The sequence below is a fragment of the Coenobita brevimanus genome, chromosome 80 (genome assembly GCF_032717465.1).
Source record: "Coenobita brevimanus isolate Jiangsu-jjx chromosome 80, ASM3271746v2, whole genome shotgun sequence".
NCBI classification, from domain to species: Eukaryota; Metazoa; Arthropoda; class Malacostraca; order Decapoda; family Coenobitidae; genus Coenobita; species Coenobita brevimanus.
In genome coordinates, this window is record NC_137033.1 from 49164228 (window position 1) to 49188017 (window position 23790).

At 41.3% G+C, this 23790-nt stretch overlaps 1 protein-coding gene across 1 annotated transcript in view; it reads left to right on the forward strand.

Moving 5' to 3' along the window:
• Positions 1-489: 489 nt before the first annotated feature.
• LOC145409358 (lachesin-like) overlaps positions 490-23790 on the forward strand; it is a 206860-nt gene continuing 183559 nt past the window's right edge. Inside the window, exons 1-3 of the mRNA XM_080279828.1 lie at positions 490-532; positions 1286-1485; positions 10151-10227. Of these exons, the coding sequence (XP_080135954.1) occupies positions 490-532; positions 1286-1485; positions 10151-10227 (320 nt within the window). The remainder of the gene's footprint in view (positions 533-1285; positions 1486-10150; positions 10228-23790) is intronic.

Sequence of the window (23790 nt, forward strand, 5' to 3'; positions counted from 1 at the left end):
TTACCCAGTACATGTAGCCTATATTTAAACATGGGCTCATTTTCCACAAGGAAAAGTTCTTAGACTTTAAATCCCACATAGACATGTTTACCTTGTGGGCCTATTCCCCACTGGATCTACTCGTATTTTCACCCACCCACAAACCCATATACCTGGCCACTTACCCAGTATATTATGTCTCATTAGTGGCACCATGACTCAGGAAATTTCTCCCGTACGCCAACACAGGCACTGTAGATTGAACAGTAATCTCCAGATTCTGTGAAGGGAATAAAGAAAATTAGTATATAGATAAATAGATAGATAAACCATGGTATACCCATCATATTATATAAAAGTTTTGCAAGACCGCATTTGAAATTAAGTATTCAGCTTTGGGAACCACATTGCAATGAGAGTATTGCGAGATCTGAGATAATTCAGAGTAGAGAAACCAGATCAATACCTGTTTGTATAACTAAAATTTTTAGTGGTAAACTATTAGATCCCATGGGAATCTTTGATTTGATTATGCTGACTCTGAAAGCACCAGGTTAATCATGGTATCACAGATTATGTGGTGATATCATATATAAATCGCATTCAATGCCACTAGCTGGAAAACTTTAGTGTCTTGCGGGGACGGCAGTCAGCATTACCAGTGTCGACGCTGAATCAGTGTCTTTTTTCCATGACTGTTTTTATGCTTTACCGTAGTGTTTTTTATGCCTCCATAAGTTCCATGGTATATTACTAATTTCATGAGACCTAAAATGTCTGTGTTCCTCACATCTGCAGATTAACCGTAAATGCTACACCAGGATAGGAGGGCGCAGTATATATGTCACACTGCATTTCCTTACTGATATGGTATTTCCAACCCCACCTTCGCAGTCAGCCTAATTAACAAAGCATGTCTTATTCTCTTGATGGATAAAACAAAGAGCGAATGTTCTCATGTGATATATTTCAATTTAAATTCTTGTGCATCGTTCCTTATGGCAAAACAAATGTGTGTGACGGTTAATACTGTAGCACGCTTTCATGCTAGTGAAGTTTAATATTTACCCTTATACATACAGGTATATAACAATGAGTATACCTGTCTATATCTCTCTGTGTATCTACGGTATCTGTCTATCTTTATCTACCATCTATCAATCAGTCTGTCTATATATGTATATACACACTATATATATATATATATATATATATATATATATATATATATATATATATATATATATATGATAATGTGTCTGCCACATAAACACCCATCCTCATCCTGGCTATCTCCCATTCCCAGTATGGTCCCGGGAAGATGAAGGTATTGTTGGAGGTGAGAGTGAAGGCAAGACAGCAACAGCAGCAGGAAGTGGGTCAGGCAACCAGACTGATGGGCCACAACCCTACTTCCTCCACGACCGTCTCACACTCAATGTGTCGGTGCAGCTCGACTCCACTGTGCACCTCCACTGTCGCATCAGCGGTATCAACGACCAGGCCGTGAGTGGAAACACTAGCAATTTCTGGTGTACCGGTATTTTCTTTCTGTGTTTTACTACTGATTGCATAAGGAAAGGCTGTGCAGGATATTTAATCCCCTCATGCTTCCCCCCCCCCTCTCTCTCTCTCTCTCTCTTAGAAATGTAGGAAAGATCAGGCCGAAAAGCATGGCCTAGTTATTCTTATTTTCATTTATAGGCAAAATATATGGGATATTCGTAAAATTATGCCATTCGTAGAAACTCACTAATTGAAAAGCGATAACCTGAACGACAAAAGGAAAGGTTGAGTGGGTTTCACTCTCTCTCTCTCTCTCCCTCACACACACACACACACACACACACACACACACACACACACACACACACACACACACACACAGAAATATGTGATAAAATATGTAAAGAAGACAGGTCATTACGAGCTTGACTGAATCCTGTTAACACCTCCTCTATCTTCGAGAGCGTGGGTGTAATTAATGTAATTCAGTAAGTAAAAATATCTGTGTAGCGGGTGAAGCATGTTCTTCCCTAAGCTTAATAAAACTACCAGCCAGTAGCAAGAATAAAATAGTAGTTTTCTTCATGAATGATCTGTTTGGACAGTGTTTGTCTGTTAGTCAGTATGTCTTCATATGTTTTACATCTTCCTGTCAGGGAGAGTCGTAATTTCACTTCAACTGAATAAAATCGTCTGGCAGTAATAATATTGCAATACCAATTAATGTGAACTGATAATTTCAGTTAATGTGAACTGATAATTTGGAAACTGTCTGCCTCAATTTCGTTTTGTATATTTTACCTGCTTCTCTGTTTTTCACGTCTTCATCTACAGAAAGAGTTTATTCTCAGTTATACTGAATAAAATTGCCTTTTTTTTTTTCTTTTTTTTTTAGCAGGAGTGAAGTAGCAATCAATGTGAAATAAAGACTGAGAGGCCGTCTGTTTATCTTTCCCCTTGTCCGTCTGCCTAATTGCCTGTCGCGGTTTCCTCTTCAGGAAGGGTCTGTTATTACTCAATCTGAATAATGTCATCTGGTGAAATCAAGAATATAATATGTCAACATGAATCGATAATCCAAAATCTGTGTCTGTCTGTATGTATATCTTACTTTGGCGGTTTCTTTCCGAAGATGCATGTTATCGTTTGTCTTTAGCAAGAATAAAATCATAGTCTTTCGCAGCCTCAAATGACGTGTGTCTGTGTCTTTCCTTTCCTTTCAGGAATAGTTTATATTCACACTGGCTTACTAAATGTGTTTGTTGATATTAACAATAAATTAACAACACTGAGAATCTCTCTAAGGCATGTGGCTGTCTTTCCGTCAGTTTTTATGTCTATTTCTCCGATGATGACTTCTGTTAAACATGATTCTCTGTCAGACGGAATTCCAGGCAAGCGTGAATGTCAAGAAAAATGTTACAGTATTTTACATATGAAGCTAATACGAGTATAACGTCCATTCCGTTTTGCATTACGCACTTTTATTATGTTACTGTGCAGTCAGAATTTTTTCATCCGTATTGACGTTATGTAGATGCCACAACACATTCAGAGCATCGTAAGCTGCTTCAAACCGCGAGGAAAAGGAGTCAGCTTCCCTTTGATCAAGCGGGGTGGTGGTAGTTTGGAATGGAGGGAGGGAGCGAGCCTCTACATAACGTAAATACGGATGAAAAAAATTCTGACTGGACACTAACATAATAAATGAGCGTGATGCTAAACGGTATTAGCGTTATACTCGTATTGGCATCAAGAGTAAAATATTGCAATATTTTTCTTAACATTCAAGCTTGCTTGGAATTCTGTCAGACAGAGAATCATGTTGTTTAACAGATGTGATCCTCAGAGAAAGAGACAGAAAAGCTGACGTAAAGGCAGGTTATGCCTTAGCGTATGCCTTAGAAAGATCAGTGTTATTTTATTATTAATATTAACAAACACATTAAGTAAGCCCGGTTGAATATGTACTATTCCCGCAAAGAAAAGGAGGGACACAGACACACGCCATTTGAGATTACGAATAATTGTTTTTTCATTCTTGATAAAGAGAAACGATTACGCGCATCGTCTGAAAGAAATCGCCTCCTAATTAAGACAGGCAAACAGACGCAGATTCTGGATTATCGATTCACGTTGACATAGTATATTATATTATTGATTTCACCAGATAGTGGAAGGTGGGGGCGCTCACCATCCACTCACTCGATGTAATGCTGCTCTCAGGTGTCTGCCCTTTCGTCTCCTCCATCCCTCTTTCCTTCCATCTTTTTCTGTCTTTCCTTCATTCTTTCCTCGTCCTTCTGCCTGCAGCTGACTTTACACTCCTTCTTGTCTCTCTTTCCTTCATTCTTTCCTCTTCCTTCTGCCTGTGGGTGATTCTACACTGAGTGAGCAGCCAAATGGTTTCCTGTACACCATGAAACCATTTACTACGCTGGGTGGTAACCACATAACCAAATATTGGCTCCTGGTGGTTTAGTGGGTAATTACAGCGCTCCAATCGGATTGAGCCGGTGAAGGTTTATATTCAAGGGGTGGTTGGGGTTTATTGCTCACGTAATGCCACTCAGGGATGAGTGAGACTGGTCACTCTCATCTTAAATGTCAGGACCAACTTATCTAGCCCCGGGCTCGTACACTCCTCATGGGACAACGTAGGACTGGATGATGAATGATGAATTTCACCAGATGACATTACTGAAAATAGTGATAACAGACCCTTGTAGAGGAAAAGGTGATAGGCAATTAGGCAGACGGACAAGGGGAAAGACAGACAGACAGTCTCCCAATCTTTATTTCACATTGACTGCTAATTCACTCGTGCTAAAAAGAAAAGAAAAATAGCATAACTGAGAATAAACTCTTTTTGTAGATGATGACGTGAAAGAGAAGCAAGTAATATAAATAGAACGAAATTGAGTCACACAGTTTCCGAATTATCAGTTCACATTAATTGTCACTGCCCGATGATTGTATTAAGTTGAAGAATAAATCCATCGGGCAGGAAAACGTAAAGTGTAGGAAAACATACTGACTAACAGACAAACACTCTCCAAATAGTTCATTCATAAAGTTAACTGTTATTTTTTTCTTGCTGATAGTTTTATGAAGCTTAGGGTAAGACATGCCTCGCCTTTACACGGATATTTGTACTTAACTGAATTACATTAATTACACCCACGCTTTGGATGATAGGGTGGGTGTTATTATGTAACACGATTTAGTCAAGTTCGTAATGACCTGTCTTCTTTTCTTATTTTATCACACGTTTATATATATATATATATATATATATATATATATATATATATATATATATATATATATATATAATTGTGTGTGTGTGTGTGTGTGTGTGTGTGTGTGTGTGTGTGCTTCATACAATAAATCAAAAGAGTGAGCTACCTCTCGATCAAGATCTAGGAAGGTGGCTTGTAGATTGGAATGGATGGAGGGAGGAGGAGGGGGGGGGGTTATAGCTGTGTCCAAACACCAAACCATTCATGGTTTCCTGGCCGCGGCACCGATACGGCCTAGATACGTTCTTTGGATCGCGAGTTTACTATATTCAGGTGATTCTAGGAATGGTTTTGAGTAGAAAATATTATATGCACGTTGGTGGAATTCTAAGCCGTGAGGGGGCTAGTGCGACAACCTCATGGTTGAATCAAGATTGAGATCGTTTTCGCCCAAACGGTCGGCTGGAATTATAGCTCCATAACGGTTCAGCATTAGACCCATGTATATTATAATATTTCTTGTTCAATATTTGCCTAAGAATCGCCTCCTGAAGATCTGTATATATCTGTATCGATCTGACTGTCAATATCAATATCTCTCTGTCTGTATTATATCATTCTGTATCAGTATCTGTCTGTCTACATAAATCCTGTGCGAGTGTGTTTCTCTATCTCTCTTTCTCTCTCTCTATGTACACACACACACACACACACACACACACACACACACACACACACACACACACACACACACACACACACACACACACACACACACGGGATAAGGTGGAGAGAGAGAGAGAGAGAGAGAGAGAGAGAGAGAGAGAGAGAGAGAGAGAGGATAGCCAGAAAGCAACGAGTCAGGAGAATCAGGATTAGGTGAATGGCTAAAATTGTTGAAGATAGTTAAAAAAAAAAAGTAGATATCAGCGATCAACAGTATTTATGGCATTGCCATCCCATACATTGAGAGAGGCGTAGGATAGGGATCAAATTAATGAATAGGTGGGCCGATAAAGTAACAGGACAGACTGTTGAGTATTGTGTGATATTAGCCTAACTGAATGGAGGCTAAGTTTATAATGGACCTAAAGCACACACGAGTTTAGTATGCCTATGTTTCAGAGTACATTTATTTCACTATGTATGTGAAATCAAGGTTGGTCAGTAGTAGTTTGTGTCGTGATTTTCTTGTAACTACGAGTCTCCTAGTGTGGTGTCCGTGTTATATGCCAGTCCGTGTTTGAATCCTGGTTGTACACACCGATGGATTTTGGACTCGAGTACATACAAACATTGCCATTATAACATCTCCTCACATACATCACTCTCTTCACTTACATCCCATCTTGATTTGTACGTAATGCTAGTACATGGATGCTTTCACATGCTTGCATAGTATGTTCCCATTCTGTTGGTTCAGAGTGACGACATGTACACATTATATGGGCTGTGACACACAAAGACACAGCCAATGTTACACTTCGACTTCCACATAGTGAGTAGGCTGTAGCACCAGTCAAAGAGCGTGGTACTCCCTAGGTAGATGGGAAGCTGATGACAGGGAGAGCTGGAGCTCTTGTTTCATCAACCCTCGGGACTAGCTCCTGACCATCCCCCTTTGCTGAACTTTTTCGTTGTTTCAGGAACGCTGAGAGTAGGCCAGCATGCTCTCCAATGCAAGTCCCTCTAAGTGTCAACACCAAACTGCATGCACATTACACTCTACACTTGCTATTCAAAATTTAAACAAAAATGACATCGTTACAACAAGCCCAGCAGTCCCAGGGTGGGGGGGGAGGAAGACCATCAAAACCCCCACCATCTGCCCCTCTCTCGGTGACGACCAAACGAGATGCCTGGAACCACTGTCTGACTCACTTCTTCATTTCTGTAACATTCGCAGCCTTTTGTCTAACTTTCTCTTGAGCACCACTTTTCCCCCTGTAAACCTTGCCTTTACTTCCTGAATGAGACCCAGCTGTCTGAGGCGACTACTCGCAAACCCTTTTCTGTATCTTTCTTCATTCTCTGTACTCATTTCAAAGCTCAAGGTGTACATGTATGCATTGATATGTGTTGCTCTCCTGTTCTTGAACTTGGATATTCTGAATTCTCTACGCTCTGGTTTAGGCTATGCCATCATTCTCTGACTCATTATATCTGTGTTGTTTACTTATCCCCTCATTCTACTGACTATGAAAAATTGTCGACTATCTCACTTCTAAGATGGAACACATCAATCTCTTCTTTTCTCTGAAATCTCCATTCGAGGAGATTTCAGTGTTCACCACCACCCTTGGCTCTTTGCTCCTTTCACTGATCCACCTGGTGAACAAGCCTACATATATTCTATCCTTCATGACCTAGAACAGGTTGTACAGCACCTTACCCGTATCCCTGACTGCCTTGGAGAGAGTTCCAACGTACTAATACTTGACCTCTTCCTCACAACTAATCCTTCTGCTTATGCTGTTAATCTTTCCTCTGTGGTGGGCTCCTCTGATCACAACCTTATCACCATAACCTGTCCTATCGCCCCAGTAAGGTCTGTGGACCCTCCCCAAAAAAGCGTCGGTAGTGGTACTTTCGAGCTGCTGATTGGGAGACCCTCAGGCAGTACGTCTTTGATATTCCCTGGAATGACTATTGCTTCCATGGCCGAGAGCCATCTGTGTGTGTCTTGCTCATTACGGAGGTTATTCTCTCAGGCATGGAAGCATACATACCTTTCTCATATCCTTTGACTAATGCAGAAAAAACTTGGTTTAATCACACTTGTTCTAATGCTGTCCACAACAAGAAGACCTACAAATGGTACTGCAGCCAACCCACCCCTGAATCTCATCTCTTTTATGTTTCTGCCCGGAATTGTGCTAAGTCTGTTCTTCGCTTGCTAAAAATAATTTCATTCGTACTAAATGCTCTGAACTCTGCAACTCGAATTCTTCCCGCTCCATCTAGCACCTTGTCAAAAACCTTTCTGACAACATTATTTCATCATCCTTCCCTCCTCTTTTCCACTCTGATGGCTCTGTAGCTATTTCTTTTACTGATAAAGCAGAACTCTTTGCTCAGACTTTCTCCTCCAATTCCACCTTAGTCGATACCAGTGCTGGTCCTCCATCGCTTCCCCCCTCTGACTTCTCATGGCTGACATTAAAATTTCTTCAGTGGATGTATCTTCTTCCATCACGGGCCTCAATACTAACAAGGCATATGGACCAGATGAGGTCCCTCCTGTTGTCCTCAAGAACTATGCTTCTGTGTTTACACCCTGCCTAGGTAAACTCTTTTGCCTTTGTCTGTCAACTTGTACCTTTCCTTCCTACTGGAACTTTGCTGTCATTCAGCCTGTCCCAAGGAAGGGTGACCATTTCTAGCCCTCGAACTATCGCCCAGTTGCACTAACTTCCTGTATTTCGAAAGTTTTTGAGTCTGTTCTTAACAAAAAAAAAAAAAATTAAAGCTCCTTTCGTATTACAACCCTCTTTCTGATCGTCTGTATGGGTTCTGCCAGGGACACTCCACTGGCCATCTTCTCACCTACCTTTCAGACTCCTGGTCATCCTTCTTACGGGACTTTGCCATTGTCCTTGACATTTCTAAGGCTTTCGATCGAATCTGGGATAAACCTTTAATTTCCAAACTGCCCTCTTACGGTTTCTGTGCTATCTGTGGTTTCACCTCTGGCTTCCTTCCTGGTCGCTCTATAGCTGCTGTTGTAGACTGCCACCGTTCTTCTAGAGCTGTCAGCAGTGGTGTTCATGAGGGCACTGTCCTATCCCCATCTCTCATCCTTTTATTAATCAGTGACCTTTTAAGCTGTACATGTAACCCTATCCACTCATACGCTGACTCCACCCTTCACCTCCCATTTGCTTCTCACAACCGGGCTAATGTATGGCCCGGCCTTCACTACAGGTGAAGGATATCTTAAAAAGAACGGACGGACGCTTCTCACAGCGCCCATCTCAGCAGTTACTTCAGCAATCTAGGAATGAGGGTATGTCACACCTAAGGTCTGACATGGCTTATATCTCTGATTGGGGTAATTGTAATCTTGTTTTTAATGCATCAAAAACTGAGTTTTTACGTCTTTCAACCGACAAAATCTTTTGCAGGAGTATCATCTTATTTTTAACAATATCCAACTAAATCTGCATAATCTTTAAATATACTTGGGGTTTCATTTTCGCGAGATTTATCTTGGAAAGATCATATTACCGCTGTTGTAAAATTTGCTTCTAAGAGATTGGGCGTGTTAAGCCAACTCCGTGCCTTCTTTACCCATGCACAGTTGACCTTATACACGGTTTTATTCGCATCTGTGTAGAGTACAACTTTTACTTGTGGGAAGGTTCCCCACCTACAATTCTTATCAACAATATGGAGTAAAAGGCTTTTCATGTTATTAACTCTCCTCCTCTTACTGGCTCCTTTCAACCTCTCTCTTCTCCGCACCGTGGCATCTTTATCTCTTTTCTATCGCTACCTCAATGATCAGTGCTCCTTTGAACTGTCTACTTGCATCCCTCCACGAAACCGGCGGGCGCGTAACACCCGTCTAGGAACAAACTCTCATCCTTTTTCTGTCTAACTCTCTAATGGAAGAGTTAACCGTTACTCTCATCCTTCATAATGCAACAGGTCACCTCTGGAACTGTCTCCCTCTCTCTGTAACTCCTGCCGCCTATGATCGCCAGTCTTTCAAATACAGTGTGTCCAGGCATCTTGAAATGAAGTTAACGGATCTTGAATTTGGCTCTCTGTTATCTGGTTTTTGTTTTTCCATGGAGGGAACAATCTTGCGGGCTCCTGGCCTTTGGTTCTTTCTTTCATGCATAAAAAGGCATGCATCACTCTTACTGTAGACGCTCCTTCCCGATTAATACTGTGTTTGCCTGGTAAATGGATGTTATTGACATTTTCCTTCCCTCAGAGGAAAAAGCTTGGCTGTGCAGTGGACTTTGTTATGAACTGTTACAGTCACTATTTTATGTGCATTGAAATGTGGTCGTGTAAAAAAAAAAATGGAAAACAAATCGAAACAAGTACTGGGACTACATTGGTAAAACCTCTGCCAATACGATAGGAAAATTTTTATGCGGGGTGCATTTGAAGGTGTGGCTCTTTATCTGTGTAACTAGGGTTTTTCGTAAATGAGGTTCTTCATTCATGTAGACTATAGCAACTTTAGCTAATCCAGTCCTCATGTTAGGGCTCCGAAGCTTCACCATCTGCCTGCTCCCGTCGGGCGATTTAACATGGTAACTAAGGTGCTGGGATTCAAAACAGTTTCCTTTAACCCAGTGCACATACAGTAACCAACAAAATGTAGCCCGTAGACTTTATCTATAAATATTTTTAAACCACAGCCTGACTGACGCCTGCTCACTGTTGCTTTTCCATTTACTCTTCAGGTATCATGGTACCGGAGGAAAGGCAGTGAGATCCACCTCATTACTTTCGGCTTCCAGACCTACCACAACGATGATAGGTAAGTGTCCCTTCCTTTCTGTCAGGCTATAAACGGTGTAAGTACATCTTATGAATACATTTTTATATTGGGCATTATAAAGTGAGAGGAGGCAGAAGATGGAACGAGCAACGGCATCGTTCAGGGTGGAGTTGGAAGCAAAACTATGTTCTGAAGTTTCAGCCCTGCCAAAAAATAAAATTGATAGAGCATTCTGACTGAAAAAGGAGAGAGGGGGAGTTAATGTATAGTATGGATTTTGATAGTGTACTAGAAGGAACGGAAAAGTCTGTTGCATATTGCGTGGCTGCAGTTGTTCTTGGGCCGACGCAGGACAGATTTAGCGCGATACTGGACAGAAATATAAACTATGTGATTTGGGGGTAATTTGCCTATGGCACGTTTTGGAAACCACTGTCTTTTCGTGGACAGCATAAGAGCAAGCGCGATTAAACCAAGGTCTTTTGTGTTAATGTGAAGGTAAGAGAATGTAGTGTTCATTATGTTTGCATGTTCGGGAGAGTCTAGAATATGCTTGGTATACTCAGGTGGTTCTTCACTACGGAAACAATAGTAATTTCAGAGAAAGGCAAAGAATACTGCCAAATACGCATAACCATAACGCAATAAACACGCTAATTGGGAGGGTCCATTGGCTTTACTGAAGCATTAGGACAAATTACTGAGGTAAGACTGTGATAGGAGTCCGGTGAAAAAAAAAAAAAAAAAAAAAAAAAAAAGATTGTCAGGGTAACAAGAGGAATTAGTTGTGAGGTCAAGTATATTGGAACTCTCTTAAAGACGGTCAGGGATGCAGGTATTGGGTGTGGTAATGTGTTGTGGTGTTGTGTGATAGTGTGTATGGTAACATTGTATTGTGTTTGTGTGATTGTGTATCTGATAGTGTGGTAATGTGTGTTGATATAGTAGTGAGCATATGGTGGTGTGCTGGTGTGTGGGGGTGGTAAGGTAGTGTGATAGTGTTGCGATGTTGGAATGTGTAGTTACATGTCACTGTGTGTAATGGTATGAGAGTGTGTCTGGAGGTGGTGTGACTGTGTGATAATGTGTGAGGATGATGTGGCAGTGTGCTGTAATGTATGGTAGTGTGGTAGTATGAGTGTGGGGTGTTTCAGTGTGTGGTAGTGTTTGGGGGTGGTGTTAAGTGTGTGGTAGTGTGTGATGGTGGTGTGGCAGTGTGTTGCAATGTACGGTGGTTTGGCTGTGTGTGTGGGTAGTTTCAGTGTGTGGGGGGCGATGTCTTCAGTGTGTGGTAGTGTGTGGTGGTGTGATAGCATGTGGTGGTGGTGTGGTAGTGTGATAATGTGGGGGGTGTTGGAGTGTGTCGTAGAGTGGTAGCGTGGCATTGTGCATATTGTTTTGGAAGTCTGTCTGGATGTGGCTTGGTAGTGTGTGTGTGTGTGTGTGTGTGTGTGTGTGTGTGTGTGTGTGTGTGTGTGTGTGAGAATACATGTGGATGGTGTGTATATGGAGTCGGTGTGGTTGTACTTGTGGTTGTTGTTGAGTAACCACGGTCTGTCTGGCCGAGCAGACCCATTAACCGCAGGGAAGCAACTGCCCCTGATGGGCCATCCCGTGGAGTCAACCGCCTTTTTTTTTTTCGGTAAAGAGCGTCTCGCCATAGCGAGGCACAGGGAAGTGTGTGGAGGTTTCGTCCTCAGATGGACGCTGCGCACGTCTCTCCACCCCTCCTTCAGGGTACCATAGTAGTTTCCCTACAACCACGTTGTTTAGTTATATGGTTACCACTCAGCGTTGTAAATGGTTTCCTGGTGTACAGGAAACTATTGAATTTGTCACTCAGTGAAGAGCCAAATGAAGTGGAAAGATGGGTTATAAAACGGGCAGGAAGGATGGGAAAAATAGTTAGAGGGAAGGGTAAACACAGAAAAAGAATGATGAAGGAAGATGTTGGCAGTACTACATCAAGTGAATGGATGGTGGACTATACAGCCTTGTTGTTGTGTTTATAGTGGTGAGGTAGTGTGTATCTTAAAGCTGGTGTGGTTGTGTAAATTAGTGGGTACGTGGTGGTGTGGTAGCATGTTGTAGCATGTGTATGGTGGGGATGTGTAGTAGGAAGTGTAGTAGTGTGGTTACAGGTGTGGTAGTGTTAGGAAGTTTGGTAATGAATTATGTGGTGTGGTGGTGCTAATAGATTTGGTGATGTGTTAAGAGGTGTGGTAGTGTTAGAAGGTATGGTAGTATGTTAAGAGTGTGGTATTAGAAGTTGTAATAGTTTGTGGGGATTTTGGTTATGTGTGGCAGGTATGGTAGTGTGGTTTGGTGTTGTTTCAAAATTATATTTCGATTACTCTTTGCATTTAATGTATCTGAAAATTTTATCAACATCTTTTCAGTGATATATTCAGGCGGCACATTTTTTCGTCTTTAATTAGCACCTACTTGAAATTCTTACCTTCTGCGTCGGTTATTTCGCTTTTGTCTCATAATAAACTTAGCCAGTGACTTTGAAGCTGACTCCAGTGTTTTAATTAAAGCCTCCGGTGAGCTAAAGGCCTGGGAGTAGTTTTACTTTTACATGTCTCTTTTTATGTATCTGTCCATCTCTGTCGCTTTTAGTTTTTCTCTTTGTTGGTCTTTTTGTTTGTCAGGATCTTTGCTTTGGCGCTCCATCCCTTCTTTTGTCTGTCTTTGTTTCCTCATCCCTCCTTCTGTCTGTCTTTGTTTTCCCATCCCTCCTTTTTTCTGTTTTGTCTCCCCATCTCTCCTGTTTTTTTTTTCTCCCCACCTCTCCTTCTGTCTGTCTTTGTGTTCCCATCCCTCTATTTGTCTTTCTTTGTCTCACCATCCCATCTTGTCTTTCTTTGTGTCCTCGTCCTTCCTGTCTGTCGATGTATCCCCATCCTTCCGTCCGTCTGTCTGTCTGTCTCACCATTCCACCTTGTCTTTCTTTGTTTCCGTATCCCTCCTTCTCTGTGTGTTTGTGTATATCCGCTTGGCTCTTCATCTCTCCGTCTGCCTGTCTGTCTGCTGTTCATCTATTCCTCCGCCGATCTCTTCGTCTGGCCACTCTTTCATCCTTCCTTTTTTTCAGGTCCGTCGGTCTCTCAGTTGGGCCTATGTCACATCAGCCGTATCATCTTACCGTCTTCTCGTAGCTCCATATCCGTTCGTCTCCGAGTCCTCCTGTCTGTCCATATCCCCATCAGTTCGGCTCTGAGTTCCTTCCGTCTCAGCTTCTCTCTGTCTCTTCACATCTTTCAGTCTGTTCATTCCTCCGTCTTTCTATCCGTCAGCCCGTCTCTCCGTTCGCCTCTCCGTCTCTCCACTTGTCCTTGTGCACAAGGTGGCGCCTGTCTCTCTGATGATGGTGGGGCGAAAGAGCTTAGCGTCCCCTCTGTAGAGGTTCATTTGTGGAGAGGGAAGTGAAAGTTGAAGGTCAAAGAGGAAAGTACGGACCGTATTCTGTGACACAGGAGCCTTTGTAATATATATTTCTTATCGATATGTTTTGCATATTGCACCTAACCATTCAAAAGTATGTTAATTGAATAGATTTAAATCGACAAAGTTTGCATCAGTGTCAGTCAAGAGGGTATTAAGGTATAATGTGGAGAAAAGATAGGTGTGGAAAATTTGGAAATCTCCAAAGCCACTTAGAATAAAACCCTAATTCTCTGGTTCGGTGATGCGAATCATAGTTTACCCTTTCCCGTTCCTTCCGTTCCCTGTGCTGACGACATATCGCGGAGGTGTGTTGTTTTAGGTCCTATTGTGTGTGTGTGTGTGTGTGTGTGTGTGTGTGTGTGTGTGTGTGTGTGTGTGTGTGTGTGTGTGTGTGTGTGTGTGTGTGAACAGTACAACTCGGTCATCTTTGATCCACTTTAGACCAAGCTTTTGTAAGGGCTGTAAGCCAGGCAGTGCTGAAGTGATTAGATTTTGAGAACAAATGGTCATTGTGAAGCAAACAGGGCAAGGTAAAATATTCGATCTAGAAGCGGCTGTTGCTTTTTCTGGATGGGACTTTTTGTTATAAATATTATATTCTTGCTCCCGCAAGACTGTTATAAGATATCTAAGGGCATACTTCTCATGGGACGGGGTTGAAATAAGTTTTACGCTCAGTGATATGTGTGCCCCGTATCTGGGTGTTTGAAACCACAGTCTTGGGTGCTGGTAGTATTTACTTTCATATGTAAGTTTTCGTTCTGTTTAAGACATGTACGAGTACTCGTATAGACTCGGAGGCATACAAACACAGCCTTTATGAAGTGTCTACCTTCAAATACGAGTAGATGATGCTCTTTGTAGGCGTCTTTTCCCTATTAGTGCTTCGTCAGTATGACGAAGGTTTAATTCTCGTTTGGCTCTCCGTCCAAGGAGAAGGTTCGGTCATCTTGTAGATTTTATACAGACATAAGTTACGTTTACGTCAACCAGTAGCCAGTAGAACACTATAGGTCAACCAAGTCACAAATGTAATCAGATCTCAGGTAATGTACTTGTATACCGGGAACCGAATGTACAAACTGTACTCCAGTGACTACTTTGCATTTTCCGGGTGCCTTTGGTTGGGTTAGGCTAGGTTGGGTTATTAGGGTTATTATGTTAAGTTGTTAGCATGGTGAGGGCTAAGCTTGGTTGGTTAGGTTAAGATATGATCGGCTGATAGGCTTGGTTAGGTTAACTTAGATTAAGAGAGGTTAGACTCTTGACGGTTAGTCAAAGTAAAGTTAGGTTTGGTAAGGTTAGAATGATAAGTTAGATAACGGTCGGTTAGGCTTGGTAAACTTAGAGAAATAACAAACCTTAGCGCTCGGTGCTGAAATGGCTTACAGTTCGATAATGTCACCGGGATATCATTACTAATAGACAGAATACATAGTCAAGTAATGTGGAAGTTACTAAAATATGTATGGAGTAGATGGCCAGTTAGTGAATGCATTGAAAATAGCGTATGAGGGCGCTAGGGTTGCAGTGCGTGTGTATAGTGAGTTAGTGACATAAGGGAGTTCTTTCATTTTACTGCTGAACTGAAGCAGGGGTGTTACGTCGTTAGTGACATAAGGGAGTTCTTTCATTTTACTGCTGAACTGAAGCAGGGGTGTTACGTCATCATGGCTGTTCATTAAATATATGGATAAAATTATAAAAGCTATACTAGGTAGGGCAGCGGATGCTGGAGTGTGTCTAATGAGAGAGGGAAGGGTGTGGAAACTTCCCGCACTGTTGTTGGTGATCATACATGTGAACATGAGCTACAAGGGTTGGTGAACGAGTTTGGGAGTGTATGAAGGAAATGGAATATAAAAATGAATGGAAATAATGCTGTGCTTGAGAGAAATGAAGTCAAAACATGTACATTGAAGCTGGATGGTGAGGAAATGTTATTCGAGTCCATTCAAGTACTTACAGTAGGTAATGTCACGAGTAAGGATGGAAGTTTAGAGGATGAAGATGAAGTGCTTAAAAGGGTTCAGCAGGGTAGAAAGGTTGCTGATTCATTGAAAGCAGTGATAAGGAATAGGAAAATGAACATGGAAGTAATAATGCCGCTGCATGACAATTTTTTGATTCTCACTTTAACTTATGGATGTGGAACTTGGACCCTGTTGGAAGGACACAAGCCGAGAGTGAGGGCAGTGCGACTGACCTGTTTGAGAGGAGCATGTGAGCCACATGGAGAAACAGACAGACAAATGAGGAAGCAGCAGAGTTTTGTGGTGTTGATGTGGGTGTGATTGTGTGTCAAGAGAAACCGTTTGATATGGTTAAGTCATGTGGAGAGGATGGAGAATGAGAGACTGATTAGATGAGTGTATTTGAGCGAGGTGGAGGGGGAGAGAGAAGGGGGAGACCAAGGGTGAGATGGAAGGATGTAGTGTAGAGAGATGCAAGTGAAGGGATGTAAATTGGAGAGAGGACAGCCAAATGGCAGAGGTTAGAGCGACGTGGAGGAGATTTGGTTGTGGCCACCCATTGCACCATTCAGACATTTGGCAATAGATGTGGATAGATAGGTAAGGAGATTGATGTTTTTTCCCGGGAAAAGCAAAGGTAAACGTTAAGTGATGATGATGTTACTTTCTCGGGTGGAGAAGCTTCAAACTGCCCGTCACAGATCTTCGTCCGGTGTGAAACTCTGATTAGGACTTCCTTTCAACCAGGGATTGCCTGAGTGTTGCGGGTCAGCAGATACTATGACTTACCAGTGTATGTCCTTATTGTAAGGCTGTGCTGGGAGGGTGTGAATCGATAAAGTTAGTGCCCAAGGCAGCAAGAATGAAGTAAAGGTAAAATAAGTCTGTTGCGAAATCTGCTAAGCCATGAGAAGAGGCTATAGTCCTAATCAAGACGGGAGAGGATGTCGTAGGGGGAGAAGCATGGAAGGAAGGAAGAAGAAGAAAGTTGCGTGAAGGGATGCAGAAAAGAATGAATGAATGAATATAGGAAGGAAGGAAGGAAGAAAAGCCGGAAGGAAGGACATAAAAGACGAGAGAGGGAGGATGGCAGTAAGGAAGGCTGGAAGGATAGAAAAGATGACAGGAAGGTAGGAAGAAAATACGAAGTGTTGTAAACCGTTGAGCTAGGGACAGGATGAGCGATTGGGAGGGGGGAACATGAGGAGGAAGGAAAGGCAGGCAGGCAGGCAGGGAGGAAGGCACGAACGGAGGGAAGGAGGAATGAAAGGAAATGTTGTAGGTGTCGTGTTAGGGATGGAGAGGGTGAGGTAGGTTAAGGGTGATGTGTAAAGAATGTTGACGGAGAGGGCGATGGTAGGTTAAGGGTGAAGTGTGAAGAATGTTGATACTCAGAAACAGAGAGAGAGAGAGAGAGAGAGAGAGAGAAGGGGGGGAGGGCACGGGCGGAGGCTGGAAGTGTTGAAATAGGTTTTATGAATTTCCAGAAAGGAGGGAGAGAATGAGGTGAGGGGATTTTGGGATTAGACAAGTCCGAGCCTGAATCTGACCTTATGGACTCGACTGGCATTAGAGGGTGACCTGTGGCAGAGGTAACCCTTTATTGTACCACTGCTAATAGATTGAGTTGATAATATTTAGTGATGAGCGCACAGATAACGGAATTGTGTGTGTGTGTGTGTGTGTGTGTGTGTGTGTGTGTGTGTGTGTGTGTGTGTGTGTGTGTGTGTGTGTGTGAGAGAGAGAGAGAGAGAGAGAGAGAGAGAGAGGAGGGGACTGTTGTTAGGTTGCGAAGTAGACCTTTTATTCAGATATTTGTCTTTTGGTCAAGAGAGAGAGAGAGAGGAGGGGACTGTTGTTAGGTTGCGAAGTAGACCTTTTATTCAGATATTTGTCTTTTGGTCACTTTATGGACTTGGGTGTATTAATGAATATATACCAGAGAGATCCCACTGTGCTCCTCTGCTGCAGGGGGGTGGATATTGGATAGGCACAGATCATTTACATCAAGAAACAGAAACACTTCCACTCCGGGATTATATGAATATGAGGGAGACAGTACATCGCTTTAGCTCAAGACCCATCCCCTTGCCACCCTTGTAACTTTATGTAGCATCACCCCCTCCACAAAAAGACAAAAAAACAAGCAGTCTTGCACACTGCACAATGGACCTCAGCAACCAGCTACATTTGACCAACATATACATCAATAAACAGCCACCACAGCCATCCAAAATCTTCAGCCCAAAACTAGTATTCATGAACCACGGTCAAACATGCACCCCTCAGACTACAATGCGGTCACCAACCTTCTCTGTTTTAATTCCAACACAAAATACAATTCACAACCGATCCAATATGTTCACGTTGCAATGCAGCCCCACGCTACAAAACGGTTTCACCATACTATCACAATACAGACAATCCATCTACGTAACCTCAACAAAAGACCTCTGGGAACGTCTGGTTAAAGTGAGCGGTTCCCCACAGTTTACTATATTCACATCCACATAAGCCTGATGTTGCAACAAGAACACCACCACCAACACTATCCCTTCCCCTCACCTCACACCTTCTCTGTCTCACTCTTCCTACAGTCCCCGTTACCATAAGTATTTCTCTCCCCGCCACATTTCTCTCCCTGTCACCTTCAATAATTGTTTTTGTCCCCGTATTTCTCCTCTGTTATCCTGACCATTTGTCTCTCTTTCCACATTTCCTTATTAAACTCAGTCTGTCGCCCCATTTCTCTCTCTTTTACCCATTCCCTTCACCTCACCCCCTAACTATATCACACTCCAGTTATTTTTCCTCCTCTGTTCATTTCTCCCTCCCTCTGTATGTAACCTCACTCTCTCTTCACCAACACCACCATTCCCATAATCCTCCCCATATTTCACTTTCTGATATTCGGGTTCTTCAATATTTGTTTTTAATCCCTCACTCCTGATGTTTTCACATCCCTTCATTGCACACACTTGACCAACACCTCCACCCTCTCACTTTCCCTCACATCCCATATTCTTCCCCTCGCGAAGCATCAAGCAGTCCAAAAGCTGCTTAACTCCCCTCGCCCCTTATGATGAGATCCTTCCCTCACTTCAGTTTATTGCGAGCAAGCTTAGCGAAGCGATGTTTTCATTCTGCTGAGAAATGAACGACGCAACACGACACGGCCCGATTGCGATGGTTATCAGAGGCTAATAACTTTTCTACTATGTGAGATAGAGAAGAAAAGAGTAGATACATTCAATAAATTTTATCTTTAGCTATATACTTACTCAAGTGACCATAGAAATCCATTGGAATCCCAGCTTTCCAAGAGAATGTACCGAGGGCTTTAATTGACAAGCTCCAATATGAAATCGAATTAAAAAAGATTTCCTGTTGTAATACTGTGTTTTCTTGTATGAATTCTAACAGTTAAATATCAGATATTAAGCTCATTATTTTACATGAACGTTTTTTCTGTTTAGGGAGTGAAATCAGCAAGGGTAATTGCCCCTTTTCTGGGTTTTATTATTTGATCAATAGCCAAGCGTTTATGGAAGCAGTTCGTTGACACAGCAAGTCGGGAACGTAGAAATTACTATTGTGCGTGTGATAAATGCTACGGCGCCTTGCTATATGCACATCCAGATAGAAAACGTGAGAGAGAGAGAAAACGTGAGAAAGTAAATATTTTAGCTTAGTGATTCTTCTGTTATTGTTCAATTACCTCACCAGAAATGTTAAAAGTTTACACCAAGATGAAATTATGATGATAGGCTTATGCACAAACGCTCGCCCACTTGTAACGTGCTCACAGAGCGCATTTTGCTGGTATTCTCTCCTCACACTTTTGTTTATATTTTCTCCACTATTTTTAAATCATCACCTCACACTTTTTATTTATATCATCTCACACTTTTTGTTTAAATCCTGTCCTCACACTTTTAGTTTATAGCATCTTACACTTTTGGTTATATCATCTCACACTTTTTGTCCCCATCATCTCTTCACACACTTTGTTTATATCTCCTCACACTTTTTATATCATCTCCTCACTTCATATGTCATCTCCTCACACTTTTTATATCATCTCACACTTTTGTTTATCATCTCCCCACACTTTCTGTTTATATCCCCTCCTCACACTTTCTGTTTATACCTGTATCCTCTGCACACCATATGTTTATACTATGCTCTTCCCTCACACTTTTCTTCTTACTTTATTTTCCATTTCCATTCATCTCACTTTGTTTTCCATTTCCTTTCCTTTTTCTTCCTCACTCACAACCCCGTCTACCTGGGAACTTTTTTTTTCCTTTTTCGTTTATTAATCTTCTTTGTATACCAAACCTTTCTCGTTCCTGTTTTATTTGGATTAACTCCAGAGACTTGTATTGAGCTTAGGTGAGACATCTCCACAGGGGCGTACCTAGAGATTTGTGGGCCCGGGGGGCTAGTGTGTGTGCGGGGGCCCCCCTCCTGGAGGGGGGCCCCGCAAAGAACCTAGACCCCCTCATTCTCAAAACGTATCTAATATCTCAGCCGGGATTGTCGGGATGATGAACATATATATTTTTAAATATTGATGAAATAGCTTATAAATTTTTAAGGCTATTTTGGGCCCCCCTCAATTGAGGGCCCGGGGGGCAGTTTCAAACAGCCCCCCTCAGATATGCCACTGCATCTCCAAACTGTATATCATAAATTTCTCACTGTATTTTCCCTATTTTATGTTTTTCCATAATTTTCTTTTCTCCATGCATGCATCTATATCTATCTATCTGTCTATCTGTATCTATATTTCTATCTATCTGTATCTATCTATCCATCTATGTATCTGTCTATCTATCTGTCTGTCTATCTATCTATCTGTCTATCTATCTAGCTATATAATATATATATATATATATATAGATATATATATATATATATATATATATATATATATATACATCCCTACGTGTCAAATGGGGTTGGTGGAGGATTAGTGCCCCTCCCTGTAAAACAGTTAACTCTAAGCCCTTGACCACCCCGTTTGGGATACATGGCGTCTGGCAATGGATGGATGGATATATATATATATATATATATATATATATATATATATATATATATATATATATATATATATATATATATATACACACACACACACACACACACCGTATCTGTGTTTATCTGCCTATCTGTGTCTATATCTGTCTATCTCTCTGTCTATATTATGTACCGGTATATACCGTATCTATCTGTCTGCCTATCTATCTCTATCTATTTATTTGTCTGTCTATATGTATCTATCTGTCTATATATATTTATATACATACCGTATCCATATCCTATCTATCTATCTATCTTTCAATATCTGTCTGTCTCTCTATCTATCTATAGATGTTTTAGGTTCACCATGGGGGAAGCGTAGTCTCAGCATGAAGATAAACAGCGTAATCAGAAAGATCTTTAATAAATTGGTCACGTTTCGACAACTCATTTGTCATTTTCAAACCTTTGGAAAATACAATAAAACCAAAGTAAACACCATGTTTGTGATAAAAATACGATAAAACGATTATGAAAGCGAAGTAAAACACCATGTTTGTGATAAAAATACTAGCGACATATGATTATGATAAGATGAGGAAATAAAACATTAAGAGCTAACGTTGGTGGAATGCTATTAAGTACAATGGAAAATTAAAGAAAAAAAAACATGAAATAAGACAATACATAAGTCATACCTTAAAAACAGGGAAGGGGCGTGGAGCAGTCGTGTGTGGCCAGTGTGGGCTGTAGGTGGTGAGTGAGGAGTGATTCAGCCAGGAGGAGTTGTGTTTACTGTTACCTCGTTACGACAAGCGTGAACAACAGAAAAATCTGATTCGCTTATGGGATGGCTCAAGGCTTCACACAATTTCGGATGGCTGAGAAAGGTGGCTTAGCGCTCTCTCTCTCTCTCTCTCTCTCTCTCTCTCTCCATATATACAGTATATATATATATATATATATATATATATATATATATATATATATATATATATATATATATATATATTCAACTCATCTCGTTTCCTCACATCTTTTCTCGTTTTTATTCTTACTCCTTTCTCTTGTTCTTTACGTTCTCCTTCCTGCTGCGTTTGTTTATATATTCAGTTTTATGTATTGTTCCCACGTCCTGCTAAGCTCTGTTTAATTTTTTTCTCCATTTCCTTTTCCATTGTCCACTTTCACCTCACTTTTGTTTTTCTGAGTTTCACTTGTTCACATCCTATTTTCTCTGTCAACCGTATCTTTTTTCTCACACATTGTTTTTCTTTTCACCATTATTTTCCCTTCACGTCTTCAGTTCCCTTACACTGTTCAGCATACATTCGTTCACTCCTCTGTTCACTCTCATTTCTGCTTCCTCCTGACTCTTCTATCTCATTAGCTGTTATAATTACACTCATTCCATTTGGTTCTTATGCCTCCTTCCAATCTTCTTTCATACTCTTCTTTTTATTCCTTTGTATTGTATGTCAGCATGTGAATTTTCACTATTTCTTTCACTCTCATCCTCTTCGTTTCTTTCATTTTATCTTCTTTTTCTGTATTTGTACTCATGAACCACTTTTTAGTTAAGAAGGTTGTGGTCAACGTCTAGTGCGGTTTTCTGCCCCTCTGTTGTTGACTCGATAATTACAGATGTGCCCTGGGTTGTGCCTGAACTTGAACTGCCAGCGGTTAGCGCCGGCCTCCCTGCCTCTCAGCTCTTTTGACCTTTTGTCATCAAAATGTTCAGGACGACGCCAGCTGGCTTGATAGATTCTGTCTTGTACACACCACCAACGGTTATATCTAAACATCGCTTCACCTAACACCATTATACACTGATAAATACACTAGCATTAGTTTAGTTTGTAAGAAATCAGTAAATCATTGGCAACACTCATTCTCATCCGATCTCATTTTATCTTCTCTTTATTTTTCACTCTTTCTCATCTCATTTTCAGTCTTCGTTTCACCTTCTTTCGTTCAGTTACACCTATCAGCATATGGAACCTCATTTCTTTCACACTCACCCCTTCCTCTTTTCTTCCTTCTCATCTTCTCTTTGTGTACTCACATTCATTCCCTCATTACATTTACCTTCCTTCGTGTAGTCTATATTTTCACCCTCACTTCCTTTACCATCCAAACAACTTCTCTCAGCATTTTTTTCATTACCCATCCACTCACTTCTCTTATTGAATCCTTCCCCCTCATGTCATCCTTCAGTTTTTTCCTCCTTCGTTCTTATTCATTCATTCATTTTCACCGTACCCTCTCCTCCTCCATCATCCATTTCGACACCACATTTTCCCTTCATTCTTCACCATTCACTCTTATCTCCATTTACTATGCCCTCCCCTCACAGCATCCATCACTCCCTTCACTCTCCCCTCACCGTCTTCCTTCTCTCCATCCATCAGCCTGGCCTGCCCTCCACCACAGTGTGTTGCATGAGGGACGTCTATAACAGCCCCACGCACGTATAGGCATCACTATTAATGAGAATAAAGTCAGCTCACTCTCAGGCATGATTATGGCTGAAACATCCTCTCGTTTCCATCGGTGAAATCATTGCCAATTGTACAAGACGTGGGTAATGGTTCTGTACAGTGTGAGAAGCTTACATGCACTGTCTGATACTAACACAGATTCCCAAACATTAAAACATTATTGTTTCTAAGTAACCCTTAAAGTCCTTGTGGACCACTTTTATTTCTCCCCAAACCCGTGCAAGCAGCTATGGATGATTATTTTGATCACGCAGTAGACAGAACACCTTTTCATGCACATTATAGTGTCTGACTGCATACGTCATTAACTCATAAATTGAATGATAACATAGTAATAGCATCAGTGATTATACATCACCTAATATACTGCACGGCACTTCACTCATCATTAGCTTAGCATACTTCAGTAACTTATACAATAAATACATCACATAATATATTACACTAAATTCATCACATAATATACTGCACTTCACTCATCATCAGCTTAGCAAACTTCAGTAACTTAGACTTGTCAGTTTTCATGTCACTATATACCTTGTGACAGGAGTAGTTTTACAAGGGTCAGTCAGCCTTTAGTGGCTACCTTTACTTCATATGTTCATTTAATTATGCAAGAAATCCGATATTTATACTAAGCTTCGGTGCTT